The 21,696-nt window shown below is 41.1% G+C and overlaps 1 protein-coding gene and 1 long non-coding RNA gene across 2 annotated transcripts in view; both read right to left on the reverse strand.

The window, feature by feature from the left end:
- Positions 1-816: 816 nt before the first annotated feature.
- LOC134750681 (octopamine receptor beta-3R-like) overlaps positions 817-21,696 on the reverse strand; it is a 34,240-nt gene continuing 13,360 nt past the window's right edge. Inside the window, exons 2-3 of the mRNA XM_063685916.1 lie at positions 7,864-7,975; positions 817-1,056 (exon numbers count right to left, since the gene is read on the reverse strand). Of these exons, the coding sequence (XP_063541986.1) occupies positions 840-1,056; positions 7,864-7,975 (329 nt within the window). The 3' untranslated portion in view covers positions 817-839. The remainder of the gene's footprint in view (positions 1,057-7,863; positions 7,976-21,696) is intronic.
- Positions 6,282-6,511, reverse strand: LOC134750697 (uncharacterized). Its single transcript, XR_010128579.1, has 2 exons — positions 6,425-6,511; positions 6,282-6,392 (listed from the first exon to the last, which is right to left on the reverse strand). It is a non-coding gene; the product is annotated as an uncharacterized LOC134750697 (long non-coding RNA).

Below are 21,696 nucleotides of genomic sequence, written 5' to 3' on the forward strand. Positions count from 1 at the left end.
CCGGTTAGTTACCTTTCACAGCCCCGGGAAAATACTCGAATATACTAATAAAATCTTAAAATTACATAACGCGTAAGTCTTCTAGAAACCATATCAAACATTTTATGAATGTGTTGTATAATACGATTACACTTACTAGTTTGGAACCCTTACAATGATATATCGACAGTCATGTAAAGTTATCTAATCACATCAAGTTCGAACTTATATCCCTCGGGTCCAATGGGAGTGATGTCCAATTGGCAGTCGAATTAATGCAGATGACTTTGGGACTTTTGAGACTAATTATGTGCGCTCAAGTTGATGTTAGTGGTAGTTTCTTGCTTGTAATTTGAATAGATTTGCATTTTACGACATTGGCATGATTACATGTGTAAAAGGAAGTAAATTCACAGCAAACCTTTAAAATTGTTATCATTTTCATAAGTTCTATAAACTACAGTTCATTTATAAGCCGTGAAGATGAAGACAGCAATAATTAACTAATTAAACAACTAAACGTCTTTTAGAATCAGCAGCACAACCAAGTGATATAGATGTAGGTACTACTGGCCATCAAAGTACGTGAGGGTATTTTTGAAGATTTTCTGAAAGTCTGGGTTGAAATATATGTAAATAGTTTACCTCTTTGGGCGCGTAGTGAAAATTTTAGCGCAAATAAAACTAACACTTAAACGTTAAAAGAAGTAAAGTCTTATCATACAAATTGCGCATGATATTCTTCAAATACATGAGAGTATTTTTAATGCATCCTGACTGGAATACGCGTAGATTCTAAAACACGGCCTTAAAAATACGTATATCTAATACTTAAACGTCAACTCAAAGTAAAAGTTTTATCACACAAAATGCGCGTTACTAGTATCCTTCCAGCAACTGAAACAGCACGGCAACGCGCACATGAGAGTGTTTTTGAAAGCGTCACGGAAGTCCCTATTGAAGTACGCGTAGATCAGCGGGTTGAGGGCGGAATTGAAGTAGCCGATCCAGAACAACACGCCGACGACCACGTCGGGGGTCTCGCAAGGCTCGCCGCAGACGTTGGTTGTCACGTACCTGTGGAAAAACGACAATAATAAAAATTATAAAAGACCCCTAAAAGAAGCTGAAACGACTTTGATAAAACATGTCTTGGAACCGGCGCTAGAAAAAGGGGGTGGGATGTTGAGGTTGTATTTGTATAGTTTTTGATATCATTTTATTGTCTATGTTTAGTTTAAGTTCCTTTTCTAGAATTCTATATTTAAATACTGACGTATATCTGTTTATTTATGTATTTATGTCGGTTCTTCATTAGTCTGGTGCAATTCAGTCAACTGCTTGTGTTGTTCGTTCATATTTCCACTTATCCAAAACTATCGAAACCCCTCTTCTACATTTGTGCTTCAAAATAAAATATTTATAGATCAAAATAAGCTTCAAGACCTTATTCTTCCTTTAAATCGATCATCATTCTATCGAATATCGAATCATCAATCTAACAAAAATCAATAGTAAATTGAGACAAAACAATAGTATGACCATTGACCACATAAAATTTAGCCCATGATTGTCAAAGGTTGACATAAAAGATTTTGGCCCATGTTCTATCACTCTTGCCGATCACAAGATACAAGTCCATTGATGTATATAAGTAATATTATCTTGTACAAGTACTTAGAAGTCACATTAAAACAAAATACCGTTCAAGAAATAATAAAGGCGTGAATAACTCAAGTGGGAAAACATAAAATGCGTTCTTATTACAGAACATTGCGCACGATGATGTACAGTCGAATTCATTTTATTTTATCTACAATAAAATATTGCCCTTGAACCGTATTGTGATCTAAGTCAGCGTTCCGATTATTAAAATACTACTTTCTATTCCAAAAGTCCATCTTTTTAGTACTTATCTCCAGTTTTAAAGTACTTTGTTACTTAATATTACGTTCTCAGGCTCTTATAAAATTTTCAGTAATGAAACCTAAAAGTGAGAAAAGTTCTTATATTTGTGTTTTTCAATTAAAAATCTACGAATATTTTAAAGTTATAAAGATAAAATTACAGATGCCTAATATATATTTGTTCAAATCCGTATTGTACATAACGTCGCTGCGCGTACAATAGTCGCTATGTGATTTTTAACGATTTTTCGGTTTTAATGCCATTTTGAACCTTATTTCTATACGCATATGCTCCAAAAACAGCGTGGCGCTTATTTCAATATTTAAGGATTTATCAAATGTAGGTATGTGACGCCCATATAATGAATGCTCTTCCTATAATCGCTAACTGGAATAAATCACATAACTACATTAGCTTATTTGAACAGCAATTACAGACGTGTGCTCGCTATGTGATGCTTGACACATAGCGATATTTTCTACAAGTTTATTTAAAAATGATTAGATGCGCTTGCTCCCGATATCTAGTTTCTCGCACATAGCGATATTTTTATACTAGTTGCAGTCGATGTTATGTTTCTAGACTGTGCGTTTTACTATACATAGCGGGATTTTCTTATAACAATCGAGTCTACCGTATATTAAACTATTATCTACCCTCAAGTTGTATACAGGTCCCTACTAAACATGATTATTTCATGTGAAGCGCTAGTGGCCTAGCTGTAAGAGCGTGCGACTTTCAATCCGGAGGTCGCGGGTTCAAACCCACGCTCGTACCAATGAGTTTTTCGGAACTTATGTACGAAATATCATTTGATATTTACCAGTCGCTTTTCGGTGAAGGAAAACATAGTGAGGAAACCGGACTAATCCCAAATAAGGCCTAGTTTCCCCTCTGGGTTGGCAGTCGCTTTCGTAAAAACTAGGGATTAGTTCTGTTGTCAAGCAGACCCCAGGGTCCCATGAACCGTGGCAAAATGCCTGGATAATGCGAGGAAGAAGAGTACACCCTAAATATTTTTTGCCTATATTTTCAAAAGCCCGACTTTTAATTGATTGCAGGTTTATTTCGGAAATTATTTAAAACTCAACTTTTTGAAATTCCTTAATAATCTTTTTTTTTTGTTGACAAAGGCCCTCCGGCTTGGGGAGGCATTTGGATATGTGGGACTCCCTCCTGCAACCATCCTCTCCTAGTAAGAGGAGAAAAGGAGATATACCCACTAAAAGCCACTCCGGCGCTCACCCTTCTGGCCGTTTTCAAGGAGGTGCGGGATGCCTGAGATTCTACTCCTTCTAGCGGCCCTGGCTTATCTTACTCCGGAGTAAGAGTATCTTACACCGCTGGAAAGGAGAGTCATTGACGCTTGACCCACTGCCAATCGTGTAGCGCCGTGTAGTGCGGACCCCCACAGCCCGCTGGCCCTGCTAGGGGTTTAGGCGGACAGCAAATTGTGCCCATCTTCTTCACCGCCGTCTGCGCCGGTTCGGGTGCGCGTCTTCAGCTCCTACGCTCCGTTTCCGCGGCCTCCTTCCTTGAAATGACGGTGTAGCAGAAGAAGGCAACTGCGTTCCATTTCCTTTCGCTGCCCAACATAGTCATTAATACGTTGCGCAGCGAAACGTTCCCTAATCCAAGAGCCGCCGTCATGGTGCGACACTCTACGGCCCAACGATTGCATTCTTGACTGCAGTGTGCCTCTATACATAGCGAAAGTCCTCCAGGTCGTCCTTCTAGCTTTGCTGCATCCGTTCGTGCCCTTGTTTACGCGTCCTCGGCAGCTCTTCGGGTGCAGGGAATTCATTTAGGGCCCTGCACCTGACCCTCTCCCTGTACGCATCTTCGAGTACCAGAGCCTCTAATTATCACACATTTTCGACAACTTGAATCATGAAAACAACCTAACTTCACTGTGATTACTTACTTAATAAAGCAATGCGGGAGAAAACCAATGACAGTCCATTATAAGACTGTCATCTGATATTTGACTGTTGAATAAGTATATAAGGGGAAGTTTGAAAGTAGCACCGGTAACGGAGAAGATGAGGAGTAGTATATAGGTTCGCGCCGTGGTATGGGCATGTAATGAGGAAATATGAATGTCACATAGGCAAAACAATGTTAGGGATGAATGCTGATGGACGGAGAGCGGATGGTAGACCCAAAAAACGATGGATGGATTGTGTGAAAGAGGATATGAGAAAGAAAGGAGTGAGTGCTGAGGTGACCAGATAGATAGAATGGAAGAGAAAAACTTGTTGTGCCGACACAGGTAGAGGAGAATGGAAGAGAAAAACTCGTTGTGCCGACCCCACATAACGTGGGATAAGGGCAGGAAGAAGAGAGTCCTTAAAGAGATGAGACTTTTTACATTTCAAGATTTTAAAGGCAACATTTTGATTACAAAACTAGAAAAAATAGTTTTTTATCGTTTTTCTCCTTGCTTCGTATATATGTATATTATTTGATTACTTATTGGGCTGGCAAATAATTATCAAACCAATTTAAATGAGTTATCTAGGTAAACATATTTAGTTCAAAGATATTGACTGAAACAAATTGATCATAAAGTAATAGTTATAATAAAAAAGTACGTAGATTATTGATTCACGATTAAAATTTAATTATATTGACTTACATAGCATTTTTTTCTGTTTTATTGAACGCTCACATCATATTATTAAATAGCCATGTGACGATAAAGAACAAAAAATGTATAGGGTCCTTAACAATTAAATCTAACCATGTAATGGTAAGACACTTAGAGGTTATTTATGACCCAAACAAAACTCGCTATGTGACATATTTATGAAAAAGTTTTTTTTTCATATTATTAAAACTGAAATATTTTTTCATGTAATTCCTTAATGTACGTTAAAGTGCAAATACTTTTGTCACAAAAATATTGATTCATTTATGTCCAATAATTATCGAAATAAACAGTTTTTTGTGTCTCCTGTAAAGTAGGTTAAAAACACATGGCGACTTTTGTACGCGCAGCGACGATAATCTATTTCTTATTAGAAATATCTGAATTTGTACGTAAAGGCATATAATTCGTAAAATTTTTGTTTCTATTTTGTTACCAAAATCATTTACATGAGTAAGTATTCTTTTCATCTCACTCGCTCGGAAAACCTCAGTTTATAGCGCGAAATCTGCGTGCAAAGGTCTATTTCATCCGCTAGCGTGCAAAAGTCATTTGAATTGCGAAATCTGCATGCAAAGGTCATTTGAATTTCGAACACGATGAACATGTGTGCTTTTCTCTTGTTTATTTTGTTTGGATTTGAATGTGTTGTCTTAAATTTGATATGTTAAATAGAGGGCAAATTTAAACATGATTATTTATTATATATATACACGGTGTAACATGAGGATACTGGATACCAAATAATTTTAACAGCGTATTCCTGATCATATTTAAAGATTGAAATGTCCTATAAACTTTTCTGTAATTTGCCTAGTTTCAGAGTTAATATTAATTTAAAAAACAAGTTTTTATTGTTACATAGTGCAAAATGCATTTTGACGTAGTCTAAGTAACCTTATTGACAGATGTCAAAAAGTGACAAGTAACACTTTGTAAAAACTACGTTTTACGAAAAAAAAAAAGTCCATTATAAGTGACAATACTATTTACTTTTTATGTACAAATACATCTGAAAAATCGAAAAAAAAAAAACAAAAAAATTTTTTTTATGCGAATTTGACCTAAACTTATTACATTTTTTCCTTCTTTTGGCCTCAGAAAAGGGTGGTTAAAATCTTTCGGTTTCCTCGTGAACAGCATGTATATATATATATTTTCCTACATCTCGCATTTTCCTCGCTGTAGTGAGGTGAAAAGTTGTGTGTTCCGCACGGCTGCAAAATAATTTGGAGTCTCGTGTCTTAAACGCCTCGCTACGCTCAGCTTTCAATTTCAACACTCACGCCAAATAACCACTTTGCAGCCTTGCATAACAAATAACTATTTCACCGCACTAACTGGTAAAGGTTGATTAATTGAAAGGCCCTCTTGACAAAAACTAATGAGAAAGTTGCATTTTATCCACACGTGGGGCAAAGTAATCAGACGCAAATTTTGAATTGTTTCCTTATTTAGCCGACAGGATAAACCTTATAAATGATATTTTAAGGGTTCCGTACCCAAAGGGTAAAAACGGGACCCTATTACTAAGACTTCGCTGTCCGTATGTCCGTCTGTCTGTCACCAGGCTGTATTTCATGAATTGTGATAGCTAGACAGTAGAAATTTTCACAGATGATGTATTTCTGTTGCCGCTATAACAACAAATACTAAAAAGTACGGAACCCTCGGTGCGCGAGTCCGACTCGCACTTGGCCGGTTTTTTTTTATTACGTTAATTTGGATTTGATTCGATTTGATGTTTTTGGTATTTCATAGTTAGTATTTTCCCCGCGTTGGTGTGGTGAAAAATTTAGTGTTTCACTCGGAGGCAAAATTTATTTAACCCTCGTGCCTTGAAACCCTCGTAATGCTCAAGATTTCACTTCTAGAACCACTCGCTACGCCGCTTGTGGTTCAATTTTGGAATTTTTCGCTTGCTCGGGTATCAATATTAGCACGAGCGGTTAAACAACAACTTTGGCCCCTTGTGAAACAAATATTATTGCACCACATATACAAACTTAAAAAAGACTAACAATGTAAATAGTGTTATCGCTGTAAGCGATCTCGTCCAGACAGCCTTTAGAACTTTGGATGAGTAACGTGACAACGACCCTAATGACAAAGATATATATAACTCCGTAATAGATGGATACAGTCTAAGGAAAAAACGTGCATCGAAAATCAAGAAAATTTGATTCTCGATTAGAGGGCGCTACTAGCTTTGGCCTACTGTTGTATAGATGGCGTTGACGGTTTCGTTTGTTATTTAACAATTTTAACGCATATCAGTGAAAGAACATGGGTCAAAATCATAAAAATAATTAATGCAAATAAAAAAATCATTTATCCATATTTAAATACATTTTATCGTATTTTTATAAATCTTCGTTTTTAGTTTTAAGGTGTATCGATAGATGGCAGTGAATTTACTGGGGTTACAAAATTTACTTTGACAGTACCGCTCTATCTTATTATATCCTCTTTGCTAATGACAATCAGTCATCGTTATGAAAAAACACAATATATTTCCCGTTGACTGTACAATGTAGCAGGTGTGTTTCGCGTGAGTGAAAAGGTTTGTTTTCTCACGAGGCAAGCTGTTAACGCGTTATTTCATAATGTAAACGTTTTACGAACAATTTGTTAAGCTTTTAGAATTACGACGTACCTCTAGGTAAATAATTTTATTTAGGGTCTTAATGTTTGAAATTTTGAAGTTTTGCTTTTAAAATCACGAGTTTTAAGCAGATATTAAGCTGGCTTATAAGGCGAACAAGGGAAGCTTTAAGGATGACTCACGTTGGACCGGGCCGTGTCCGGGCCGGACCTTCCGGCGCTTAGTTTTCTATGGAAAGCATCACGTGATCACCTGTCATGTCATAGAAAAGTAAGCGCCGGAAGCTCCGGCCCGGACACGGCCCGGTCTAACGTGAGTCATCCTTTATTGTGCACAGTGGGACCGGATATTTAAGACAAAGTTCGGTTTTGCGAGCCATATACGTGCTCATCAGAGGAAATTGTAAAGGTCGCCGTTGTCGGGCACGGTATGGAGGTCTAGTATAGGAGTAGATAAAAATAACCCGGTTTACCTCTACATTTGTAGATTTCTTTTGGTAGCAGTACGAGTAGATGCACGGCTTGAATGGCGAGTTGGCGAGGATCCAGCGGCACCTTCGGCGTAGCGTACAGCGTTACGTCGAGCGACCGAGGCCAGTGAGGCCGCACCCTTACAGTTTTGTTTAACTTAGATGCCCCGCAGGGGATTCCGCTCAAGCGGACTATGAATGCAAACGGGTTTAACGTAAATAAGAAAAGAAAAAGAGATATAGATGACTTACCAAAGAAAAAACGGTAGCCAGCAAAGCAGGAAGGCACCCACAATGATGCCTAAAGTTCGAGCAGCTTTGTGCTCCGCTCTCCAAGACTTGCCCGCCGCGCGTAACGTGGCACCTGTATAGAAAAATAATAATAATTCAACTGTTTGATTATTATTTTTTATATTACATACAATTGCGATACGATTATAGTCAGCTGCAGAGAAAAGGTACCCCACGTCCATACTATTTTCAGAACTTTGTATGCAGGGGGGGGGTGACATACAAGTGCGAAAAATAGGAAATTCGCACATTCGCAACGTTGTAACTATGCAAGTTATGCAACGTTTTAGGTATGTACAGTACATAGATAATTATGGACCTTTAAAATTTCGACATAGTTACGTAATGTGGTAATAAACACATTTTAAATTTCGTATCAGCAGTTTGAATTTAAGGTAGTGATTAAAGTGGCTTTTTCGATTTTGGCAAAACGACGAATCTTACAGTTTTTAATGAGCAATTTTATTGTAGGTACCAAAGATAGATATAACTCCGTAATAGATGGATACAGTCTAAGGAAAAAACGTGCCTCGAAAATCAAGAAAATTTGATTCTCATTCAGAGGGCGCTACTAGCTTTGGCCTACTGTCGTATAGATGGCGTTGACGGTTTCGTTTGTTATTTAACAATTTTAACGCATATCAGCGAAAGAACATGAAAATAATTAATGCAAATAAAAAAAATCATTTATCCATATTTAAATACATTTTATTGTATTTTTATAAATCTTCATTTTTAGTTTTTAAGTGTGTCGACAGATGGCAGTGAATTTACTGTGGTTACAAAACTTACTATGACAGTACCGCTCTAGTATAAGTTACTCTATGTAGGTACTTAGTAGTAGAATTATGTACTTGTAGTAGGTTGTGAATATGTCTTTCTTGTAAATAATTATAAATATTCATTAATTTCATTTCATTTCATTTCTCATTGAATTCTGTTCATATTAGCATAGAGTAACTTATACTAGAGCGGTACTGTCATAGTAAATTTTGTAACCCCAGTAAATTCACTGCCATCTGTCGCCACACTTTAAAACTAAATTTGAAGATTTGTAAAAATACGATAAAATGTATTTAAATATAGATAAATGATTTTTTTTATTTGCATTAATTATTTTGATGATTTTGACCCATGTTCTTTCACTGATATGCGTTAAAATTGTTAAATAACAAACGAAACCGTCAACTCCATCTATGCGACTGTAAGCCAAAACTAGTAGCGCCCTCTGAACGAGAATCAAATTTTCTTGATTTTCGAGGCACGTTTTTTCCTTAGACTGTATCCATCTATTACGAAGTTATATCTATCTTTGATATTAGAGATTATTAATAGAACTTAATAGGTACTCGAAATTTGCATGGAATGGTCCATTAAGTAATTAACATTTCATTCAATAATATTGGTATGTCAGGGATAGATGAATGATGACGAAGATTAATGATACTCGATGAATGCCATTGCAAAAACGATACAATTGAAAAAATACAAATAATAGGAATGTAGTGAGGTTGACTGCGACACTTTCCAATTCAAATCTGACTGACGGTTTCTCTCAGGATGCCAGCCCCTTTCGCGCTGTCATCAGAATCAGCCAGGAACCAACCTATAAAAGCAGCTGTTCGGGTCATTCAAATAAAAGCCACTGTATTGCAGCCTCAACACTCAAGCATAGACAATTTCAATATTTGACATTCCATCAAACACAGCCGTCATAAATTCATAATAGACGGTCTGCTAGTCTCCGCCACACCAGCCGCCACCACTAGTCACCAGCCGGACACGAAATTAGAAAGCTGCAGCAAGTAGGCTAGGAGCTTCTGTTTTGTAAAGCAGGATTTCCACCACTACGCAATTACTTGCGCTTCCTTAGAAGTCTTTTGTTGGGTGCCACCTCTTCTTGTGGAGGGTCAGCCTTAGCCGCTCGCATCGGTAAAGTTTTCTTCTCTTTGACTGGAGCGGCTTTCTGTTTCCTTCCCTTGGTCTGTTTCTTTACAGTTTACTTCCCCACTCCCTTTCCTTTATGTTTATCTACAATCCTAATATCTTCAAGTACAATTATTGTCCTTTCTAGAAGGACCTGTAGGGTCGCTGTGGGCTCTGGTGGGGTCGCTGTGGGCTCTGGTGGTGGTGGTGGTGTAAGATGCACGATCATGTCCCGGCTGAACTCGGACTCGATAGGAGATTGCGGGGGTTTAACCGGGGGTTCTGGTATACACCAGTCTTCCACTCCGTCGGTGGAGGGAACGACGCTGGGAACAGGCGATGGCACGTATATCATGGGGCCTCCCACGTCGATTAAACTGCTATATATGCTTGAGTTCTCCAGACCCTCTTTGAGAGCGAGAAATCGTTCGATGGATTCTAGTGAATCGCGACGATAATACGGTACCACCGCTGTGCCGGTTTTAGTGGGTGTAGAGATCGGTGATTTGAAACCGGACGGACCCGCCTGAGACTCATAGGTTTTAGTGGGTGTAGAGATCGGTGATTTGAAACCGGACGGACCCGCCTGAGACTTATAGGTTTTAGTGGGTGTAGAGATCGGTGATTTGAAACCGGACGGACCCGCCTGAGACTCATAGGTTTTAGTGGGTGTAGAGATCGGTGATTTGAAACCGGAAGGACCCGCCTGAGACTCATAGGTTTTAGTGGGTGTAGAGATCGGTGATTTGAAACCGGACGGACCCGCCTGAGACTCATAGGTTTTAGTGGGTGTAGAGATCGGTGATTTGAAACCGGACGGACCCGCCTGAGACTCATCGGTTTTAGTGGGTGTAGGGATCGGTAATTTGAAACCGGACGGACCCGCCTGAGACTCATCGAAATTGTAACGGGGAGGGATTGAAAGCCTGTACGAATCAAGAGAATCCTGTTCTGATGGGACATAGCTGCTTTCAGAGGGCGGCGGTCATGGCACTCTGAAACCGGACGTGCCCGGCGGCGATAGAAGCGTGTCATCTGTGGTTGTTTAAGAGCCCGCTTTCCTGGCTGCAGGTTTCGGTGGCTTTTTACCTGAAACTAGTAGGACTTTGTTACGGAGGCGCCGCACTATGCCTCTGGTCTCGGAGGGCGCTCGCGCCGAGCGGAGAGTGGACCAGCGCGGGTCCTTCGGCAGCCCTGTTTTTAGCTGACGAGCTGTAGCGGCTGCTCTCTTGTTCAACCTGTAGCTAAGACGTGCCGGGCTTGGCGGCTCCTTAAAGGTAAAGCTTCCATCATCTGAGGCTGTCGACGCTGCCCTTAAAGTGGGTTTATCAATAGTTTTCTCTGGTGTGGGCGCACGTTTCTCTGACGGTTTCACTTTTTTATCTGTGTTGTGTGTAAGTCCGTTACGCGGTTTGGCAGGCCTGTTGTTAAAGTAGTACACGAGCGGTATATCGTCCGTGGACTCCGAGGACAGCTTCTTGCGTTTCTTGATGGGTCCCTTGCCAGCCTCGGTGGACTTTCGCTTGCCCGACCTCAGGCACATGTTGCCCTTGCTTTTGACCTTCCGCCGTCTCAAGGGCACCCGGATCCTAGGTCGGACGCGCCGCCCGTTCGCCACGGGCGCGGGAGCGGAGGGTATCTCGTCGTCTCGGAGACGCTCAAGAACCACAAGTTGTTCTTGCTTATGTTTATGTATATTATGCATAGACACAATGTCAAGCAGGTTCCTTGCGGACATATTGTTGTGGTAGATATTTTTGGGAGGGTAAGGTATCCCACTTCTGATGTCAGGGATAGATGAATGATGACGAAGATTAATGATACTCGATGAATGCCATTGCAAAAACGATACCATTGAAAAAATACAAATAATAGGAATGTAGTGAGGTTGACTGCGACACTTTCCAATTCAAATCTGACTGACGGTTTCTCTCAGGATGCCAGCCCCTTTCGCGCCATCATCAGAATCAGCCAGGAACCAATCTATTAAAGCACCTTCTTGGGGTCATTCAAATAAAACCCACTGTATTGCAGCCAAACACACTCAAGCATAGACAATTTCAATATTAGACATTCCATCAAACGCAGCCGTCATAATTTCATAATAGACGGTCTGCGAGTCTCCGCCACACCAGCCGCCATCACTAGTCACCAGCCGGACACGAAATTAGAAAGCTGCAGCAAGTAGGCTAGGAGCTTCTGTTTTGTAAAGCAGGATTTCCACCCCTACGCAATACTTGCGCTTCCTTAGAAGTCTTTTGTTGGGTGCCACCTCTTCTTGTGGAGGGGCAGCCTTAGCCGCTCGCTTCGGTAAAGTTTTCTTCTCTTTGACTGGAGCGGCTTTCGGTTTCCTTCCCTTGGTCTGTTTCTTTACAGTTTTCTTCTCCACTCCCTTTCCTTTATGTTTATCTACAATCCTAATATCTTCAAGTTCAATTATTGTCCTTTCTAGAAGGACCTGTGGGGTCGCTGTGAGCTCTGGTGGTGGTGGTGGTGTAAGAAGCACGATCATGTCCCGGCTGAACTCGGACTCGATGGGCAGATTGCGGGGTTTAACCGGGGGTTCTGGGGGTATACACCAGTCTTCCACTCCGTCGGTGGAGGGAACGACGCTGGGAACAGGCGATGGCACGTATATCATGGGGCCTCCCACGTCGATTAAACTGCTATATATGCTTGAGTTCTCCAGACCCTCTTTGAGAGCGAGAAATCGTTCGATGGATTCTAGTGAATCGCGACGATAATACGGTACCACCGCTGCGCCAGTTTTAATGGGTGTACAGATCGGTGATTTGAAACCGGACAGACCCACCTGAGACTCATCGAAATTGTAACGGGGAGGGATTGAAAGCCTGTACGAATCAAGAGAATCCTGTTCTGATGGGACATAGCTGCTTTCAGAGGGCGGCGGTCATGGCACTCTGAAACCGGACGGGCCCGGCGGCGATAGAAACCTGCACTTTAACCTGCACTTTAGCACATCGCCCGTAAGCCTTAATCCTGTTACAAAGGAAAGTTCTTTAGCTCTTCTAGCTAATTCTTCCCGTCCCAATTGTACCACCTTTGAGTTAGGTAATATCTCACCCGAAGAAACGCATGCTATTCTCAAGACTCTTAAAACGAAAGCCGTCGGTGAAGATAACCTTAGCTTAGATATGCTTATGCTCGTAGCAGACTATATCTCACCCACCATATCTCACATTATAAATTTTTCCTTTTCGACTGGCGTATTTCCTTCTATTTGGAAATATGCTACCGTGATTCCTCTCCCTAAAGTCTCCAATCCTTCTTCTGTCTCTGAATTTCGTCCTATTTCTATTCTTTCTATTCTCTCCAAGGTTATTGAACACTTTGTTAATCGACGCCTTACCTCACATCTAAACCGACATAACCTTTTTAATCCTCTACAATCCGGTTTTCGCCCCGGGCATAGCACAGTCACTGCTTTGGTTAAGGTCACCGACGACATTCGTTACAATATTGAGAGTAAAAAGGTCACTATCTTGGTTCTTTTGGACTTCAGTAGCGCTTTTAACACTGTGGACTTTGATATACTTCTCGCATTTCTTAATAGACTTAATGTTTCTTCTACATCTCTGTCCTGGTTCCGTAGTTACCTCTTTGGGAGACGGCAGCGAGTTCGGGTTGATGACAAGGTCTCCGAATGGACTCAACTTTCGGCCGGTGTCCCTCAAGGAGGTGTACTATCTCCTCTACTCTTTTCTATTTTTATTGATAGCATAACCAAAAATTTGCATTCGTCATACCACCTTTATGCAGACGATTTACAGCTCTATTCAGCGTCCAACCTTGATGACATCAGTTCTCTTGTTAGCCAAATTAACTCCGACTTGGAATCAATCCGTGTGTGGGCATCATCCTTCGGGCTGAAAATTAACACCACAAAGTCGCAGGCGATAATCATTGGTAGTCCTTACTCCATCTCCAAGATGTCTTACCAGGTCTTGCCAGATATTATGTTCGACGGAACTCCTATTCCTTTCTCTTCTACTGTCAAGAACCTTGGTATTACTATGGACCAGACGCTCTCATGGGATCCTCATGTCTCTGAAATCAGCCGAAAGATTTTTGCTTCTCTCCATTCCCTGAGGCGCCTGCAGAATTTCCTCCCGCTTCCGACGAAAATTATGTTGGCTCAGTCTCTTCTACTTCCGCTTCTCGATTACGCCGATATTGCGTTTCTCGATCTGAGACAGGAACTGCTTGACAAGCTTGAACGTCTACAGAATATGTGCATAAGATTTGTATTCGGTCTAAGGAAATACGATCATGTTTCCCTATTTCGTAATCAACTTAAATGGCTTCCCATCCGCCGTCGCAGGGATCTGCATATTCTTTCTCTTCTTTTTAATGTTCTTTTTATTCCTTCTTCTCCTGTCTATCTCTCACAAAAATTCAAATTTATGGCAGATGGTAGTGGCCATCGCCTTCGATCGAGTGCAAATCTTGCACTGGCAACACCTCATCACAAATCTAGTGCGTATGGTAAATCTTTTGCGGTACGAGCGGTTCAGCTTTGGAATGAGTTGTCCCCCTCCTTAAGGAAATCGCGGTCCGTTGCATCGCTTAAGGGGCAGTTAAGGAAACTGTGGCTATCGGACCAGAATTAACTGTTTGTGACTATGGATGTATATTTATTTTATAAAACGTAGGTATTATATATATTTGTTATACTGTTACTTCAAATTTTTATCTTATTTTATTTATTTTCGCCCTCTTTTATAAATTTATTGACTTTCCTCTAGTCTATTGTACGCAGTGCTATATTTGTCTACCGTTCTTCATCAATTCTCATCTACTCAAAGGTTAACTGGAAGAAATCCCTTAAAGGGATAAGTTCGCCTTTGTACTGCCTATTTCTGTGCCATATTTGTGTTCTATGTCTTTGTACAATAAAGAGTTTATACATACATACATACATAGAAGCGTGTCATCTGTGGTAGTTTCCGAGCCCGCTTTCCTGGCTGCAGGTTTCGGTGGCTTTTTAACTGAAACTAGTAGGACTTTGTTACGGAGGCGCCGCACTATGCCTCTGGTCTCGGAGGGCGCTCGCGCCGCGCGGGGAGTGGACCAGCGCGGGGCCTTCGGCAGCCCTGTCTTTAGCTGACGAGCTGTAGCGGCTGCTCTCTTGTTCAACCTGTAGCTAAGACGTGCCGGGCTTGGCGGCTCCTTAAAGGTAAAGCTTCCATCATCTGAGGCTGTCGACGCTGCCCTTAAAGTGGGTTTATCAATAGTTTTCTCTGGTGTGGGCGCACGTTTCTCTGACGGTTTTACTTTTTTATCTGTGTTGTGTGTAAGTCCGTTACGCGGTTTGGCAGGCCTGTTGTTAAAGTAGTACACGAGCGGTATATCGTCCGTGGACTCCGAGGACAGCTTCTTGCGTTTCTTGATGGGCCCCTTTGCAGCCTCGGTGGACTTTCGCTTACCCGACCTCAGGGCACATGTTGCCCTTGCCTTTGACCTTCCGCCTTCTCAAGGGCACCCGGATCCTAGGTCGGACGCGCCGCCCGTTCGCCACGGGCGCGGGTGCGGAGGGTATCTCGTCGTCTCGGAGACGCTCAAGAACCACAATTGGTTCTTGCTTATGTTTATGTATATTATGCATAGACACAATGTCAAGCAGGTTCCTTGCGGACATATTGTTGTGGTAGATATTTTTGGGAGGGTAAGGTATCCCACTTCTGATGTCAGGGATAGATGAATGATAACGAAGATTAATGATACTCGTTGAATGCCATTGCAAAAGCGATACAATTGAAAAAATACAAATAATAGGAATGTAGTGAGGTTGACTGCGACCCTTTCCAATTCAAATCTGACTGACGGTTTCTCTCAGGATGCCAGCCCCTTTCGCGCTGTCATCAGAATCAGCCAGGAACCAATCTATTAAAGCAGCTGTTCGGGTCATTCAAATAAAAGCCACTGTATTGCAGCCAAACACACTCAAGCATAGACAATTTCAATATTTGACATTCCATCAAACGCAGCCGTCATAAATTCATAATAGACGGTCTGCGAGTCTCCGCCACACCAGCCGCCACCACTAGTCACCAGCCGGACACGAAATTAGAAAGCTGCAGCAAGTAGGCTAGGAGCTTCTGTTTTGTAAAGCAGGATTTCCACCACTATGCAATTACTTGCGCTTCCTTAGAAGTCTTTTGTTGGGTGCCACCTCTTCTTGTGGAGGGGCAGCCTTAGCCGCTCGCTTCGGTAAAGTTTTCTTCTCTTTGACTGGAGCGGCTTTCGGTTTCCTTCCCTTGGTCTGTTTCTTTACAGTTTTCTTCCCCACTCCCTTTCCTTTATGTTTATCTACAATCCTAATATCTTCAAGTTCAATTATTGTCCTTTCTAGAAGGACCTGTGGGGTCGCTGTGGGCTCTGGTGGTGGTGGTGGTGAAAGAAGCACGATCATGTCCCGGCTGAACTCGGACTCGATGGGCAGATTGCGGGGGTTTAACCGGGGGTTCTGGGGGTATACACCAGTCTTCCACTCTGTCGGTGGAGGGAACGACGCTGGGAACAGGCGATGGCACGTATATCATGAGGCCTCCCACGTCGATTGAACTGCTATATATGCTTGAGTTCTCCAGACCCTCTTTGAGAGTGAGAAATCGTTCGATGGATTCTAGTGAATCGCGACGATAATACGGTACCACCGCTGCGCCGGTTTTAGTGGGTGTAGAGATCGGTGATTTGAAACCGGACGGACCCGCCTGAGACTCATACGTTTTAGTGGGTGTAGAGATCGGTGATTTGAAACCGGACGGACCCGCCTGAGACTAGGTTTTAATGGGTGTAGAGATCGGTGATTGGAAACCGGACGGACCCGCCTGAGACTCATCGGTTTTAGTGGGTGTAGGGATCGGTAATTTGAAACCGGACGGACCCACCTGAGACTCATCGAAATTGTAACGGGGAGGGATTGAAAGCCTGTACGAATCAAGAGAATCCTGTTCTGATGGGACATAGCTGCTTTCAGAGGGCGGCGGTCATGGCACTCTGAAACCGGACGGGCCCGGCGGCGATAGAAGCGTGTCATCTGTGGTTGTTTCCGAGCCCGCTTTCCTGGCTGCAGGTTTCGGTGGCTTTTTACCTGAAACTAGTAGGACTTTGTTACGGAGGCGCCGCACTATGGCTCTGGTCTCGGAGGGCGCTCGCGCCGAGCGGAGAGTGGACCAGCGCGGGTCCTTCGGCAGCCCTGTTTTTAGCTGACGAGCTGTAGCGGCTGCTCTCTTGTTCAACCTGTAGCTAAGACGTGCCGGGCTTGGCGGCTCCTTAAAGGTAAAGCTTCCATCATCTGAGGCTGTCGACGCTGCCCTTAAAGTGGGTTTATCAATAGTTTTCTCTGGTGTGGGCGCACGTTTCTCTGACGGTTTCACTTTTTTATCTGTGTTGTGTGTAAGTCCGTTACGCGGTTTGGCAGGCCTGTTGTTAAAGTAGTACACGAGCGGTATATCGTCCGTGGACTCCGAGGACAGCTTCTTGCGTTTCTTGATGGGTCCCTTGCCAGCCTCGGTGGACTTTCGCTTGCCCGACCTCAGGCACATGTTGCCCTTGCTTTTGACCTTCCGCCGTCTCAAGGGCACCCGGATCCTAGGTCGGACGCGCCGCCCGTTCGCCACGGGCGCGGGAGCGGAGGGTATCTCGTCGTCTCGGAGACGCTCAAGAACCACAAGTTGTTCTTGCTTATGTTTATGTATATTATGCATAGACACAATGTCAAGCAGGTTCTTTGCGGAAATATTGTTGTGGTAGATATTTTTGGGAGGGTAAGGTATCCCACTTCTGATGTCAGGGATAGATGAATGATGACGAAGATTAATGATACTCGATGAATGCCATTGCAAAAACGATACAATTGAAAAAATACAAATAATAGGAATGTAGTGAGGTTGACTGCGACACTTTCCAATTCAAATCTGACTGACGGTTTGTCTCAGGATGCCAGCCCCTTTCGCGCTGTCATCAGAATCAGCCAGGAACCAATCTATTAAATAAAAGCCACTGTATTGCAGCCAAACACACTCAAGCATAGACAATTTCAATATTTGACATTCCATCAAACGCAGCCGTCATAAATTCATAATAGACGGTCTGCGACAGGTATTATTTGAGATAGAATATAACAATATTGCAAGAGAGTAACTCCGTGTCTGAAACAGCCCTCGGCAGATTTACCCTAAAACAACGATTCTGAAACAGGGCAACGCTTCGGCAAAATCAACATCAAAATCTTTAAACTGCTCAAAATACGAGTCCAAACATTGACTACCTCATAAACTTTATAGTGTACTAAAAATCAAAGCACAATTTTTTTTTAAAGTCGCTGAACAAATCTATGTTTTAATCATTTGTTTGTATTACAGGAAACACCCGGTAGAATCCACGTTGAAAATAAAAGTGAAAGTCTTTATTGTTGACACATTATTATTCACAACGGCGGGAATTAACTGCGTAAAATAAGTTTTAAATTTACCTCCGACGTTTCGAGGACGGCGTTGTCCCCGTGGTCTCGGAGAATGGCTAAAGTTGACATCAGCGTCTAGCCGCGCGAGTTTTTCGAACTACCCGCACTTGGTCTTGTTCATTGACTTGAACGTCAATAAAGATGCTGATGCTGAGAAGATGCTGATGTCAACTTTAGCCAGTCTTCTCCGAGACCACGGGGTCAACGCCGTCCTCGAAACGTCAGAGGTAAATTTAAAACTTATTTTACGCAATTAAGTCCCGCCGTTCGTTGTGAATAATAATGAGTAAAAATCGTGAGCATAAATCAGTGTTGTTGACACATGTTGAATTTTATAACTAGGTAAATCTAGTTAAATAGATAGAAAATAAGCAATTCATCACAATAAATTTGAAACTTATAATAAAAATACTGCAATAGTAAAGAACTGCAAGAGTTTCAAATTATAATTTTTTTAAACATCCAAAAAGGAAAATAAAAAAAACAAATGATACCATTCGATATATTATCGCAAGTTGTTTTAATGTGCAATCTATGCGTAAAGCGCCCTCTATAAGTACAAAACAGCAGCGACTGGAAGCTTCAAGCCAAATCCCTTTAAGTCGAGGCTTTTCGTGACTGCAAATGAAAACAGTACCAAATTACTGTTAAATTTGTGTTTATGAGAATATATAGAGCTATTATTACGGCTGGTGGCATATACCTAAGGGGTACTAGAAACAAGGATATATTAGTGGTAAGGTTGGTAACATGGATGTAAGTGAGACTGATTGCCGAAAGGTGGGACTCGGATATCCTCCGCCGATATACCGACCTTCATGTCGTAAGACCTAGGAAATAAGTATTTTTATGCTTTTATGTAATAGGTAGTTTACTAATGTAGTTTTATAAGTGTCTATCTGAAAAAATTTTTTTTTTTTTTTAAGTAAAGGGAGGTAGATATGGCACCCGGCGCTCGATCGTGCGCCATCAAATATAGGTTCCGGAACCTATATTGAGTAAAGTATGACTCACGTTAGACCGGGCCGTGTCCAAGCCGGAGCTTCCGGCGCTACGTTTTCTATGGAAAGCATCACGTGATCACCTGTCATGTCATAGAAAAGTAAGCGCCGGAAGCTGCGGCCCGGACACGGCCCGGTCTAACGTGAGTCATCCTTAAGTGTAACATAAATTATATATATATAAGTGACATAAATTTAAATGCTTACGAACTCTCTGTGGTTCCCAAGATACAGGCTCGGCCTAGTTTGGGGACCACTGTCAAGTTTTCTGTGATGTTATGTTTTTTGCCTAATTGAACCTTTTTCATTTTCATTTCATTTTCAAGTCGTACGGCTGACGATAATGTGGTAAGATTGTCACAATCATCTACTAAATATTGCCTGCATTTTAGTTTTGCCAACTATGAACGTCACGCGTCTATTATTAATAAAAGGTTATTGGTTGGTAAGCGGCAAAAGCTTGCCATATTGAGAAAACTTTGTAACGTAATGTGCATTAGAATTTACAATAAAATACCAGAGTACATAAATGCCTTACCATAAATTTAAAAAGGCCCTACACAAATGGCTCATACAAGAAAGATATTATTCTGTAAAAGAGTTCTTAGATAACGAAATTAATAAAATTAATTAACGCCATGAGCGCCAAAATATCTCGTGTGAAATGGTTCACTCCACCCTTGGTTAACAATGTACTATTAACCATCACGGGCCCGTTTATCAAAAGCTTATAGCTTGTAATACAAGTGGAAGTCCTTTTCTAACAAAAGCTGTCAAAAAGGGACTTCCACTTGTATTACAAACAAGCTTTTGATAAACGGGCCCCACATCAAAGTATCGGTATTTATGTCTATTGCAGGTTACTGGTTACCTATAGGTTTTAGGAATAATTCGTTTGTTGCACTGAGATTGTTTGAATGTCAAACAATCATCGTGTGGTAAAAATAATAGTGTACAAATAAAACCTAGTACAAGTAAAAAATTGTTGGACTATATTGGTTCAGGTGTAACCACTAAACTATTTTCAAGTAAAGATTTAAACGATCTATTGCCACATTTCCGAGCAGTGGCGTAAAAAATGATTGCGCAAAAAATATTTGAAAAAATTATGGAGCAAAATATTTAATCCTAAAAACCGTTCCTTTCCATTAAAAAGAAATTTTTACCTGACAACGAGACTTCGATAATACCTTAAATATTACTGATCATTGCACAAAGCCCCCAATCCCTAATTCAAATTTCGCTTAGTTGCAAAGTCCCCAACTCGAAAACTGGAGATACTTTGTTACGTGCCTGCTATAAATCTTATTAATCCAAATAAACCCTTATTACCGGACCCGTAAGAACTTTGCTAATTATATGAACAGTTTCTATAAGTAGTCACCAGTGACGGCCATAGTAATACAGTGTTGTGATGTAAAACCTGACAAGATTATACACGATACATGATGACGAATTAGTCGGTGATCAGGAGTTGAAAAATAGTAATTAATTACCAACCTAAATAGAATTCAATACGCGAGATCTCAAGCAATTTACTTCGCCGTTTAATAAATTACAGTTATGATATCGTTAAAACTAATGACCACTGTATACATGGACACCCTATTTTTATTGAAGGGAATTAAGTGTACGCCAAAAGCCATCGCTTTGGCGGGGAATTTAACAATTTGACAATGACAAATTGACAGCTTATTGCTCATAACTTAAAGGTTCGGGCTTAATTAAATACTAGCTTTTGCCCGCGACTTCGTCTGCGTGCAGTTAGTAATTTGGGTAGCTTGTTTTTTATCCAATTTGCTTTTTATCGATTTCCCATACAAACTTCCACCCCCCTTTTCACCCCCTAATTCATAATTCATAATTCTTCACTACCCTATGTCCTGTGTAACTTATGAGTCATAAGTTATAGGGCGTTAGTTTTTTTATGGCTGTTACTTTGGAAAGAGGTTTCTTGACTCTTTAGGCTAAACCATATTGGTAGGATGGTCATCAATAAACTTCAATTAAAATTTAATTATGACTTAAAAATTGGATAATATGATAAAAAAAAATATTAGAATTGAGTTAAGAGGCCGGTGTCGATTTTAGTCGCAAAAATGTAAAAGTGATAGATTTAGTCCGTGAAATTTTACACCTTTTGTTACCTAATTGAAATAACAAGTACTGATTTCTATTAGCACGTCTTCTTATCTTACCTTTTATCAGATCAGTTTTTTGAAAACAGACTTACTAAATTAGTAATGTTTGCTTTTCTGATGGACGTTTAGGTAAACGCGCGTAAAGCACTGATTTTGTCGCTCTTATTTGTAAATTTCGTAAAGTTTGAACTGCTAAACATAGTAATTTTGTATTACACATATCCTGTACTTGACGTTT

This window comes from Cydia strobilella, chromosome 20 (genome assembly GCF_947568885.1).
Source record: "Cydia strobilella chromosome 20, ilCydStro3.1, whole genome shotgun sequence".
In the NCBI taxonomy this organism is placed as follows: domain Eukaryota; kingdom Metazoa; phylum Arthropoda; class Insecta; order Lepidoptera; family Tortricidae; genus Cydia; species Cydia strobilella.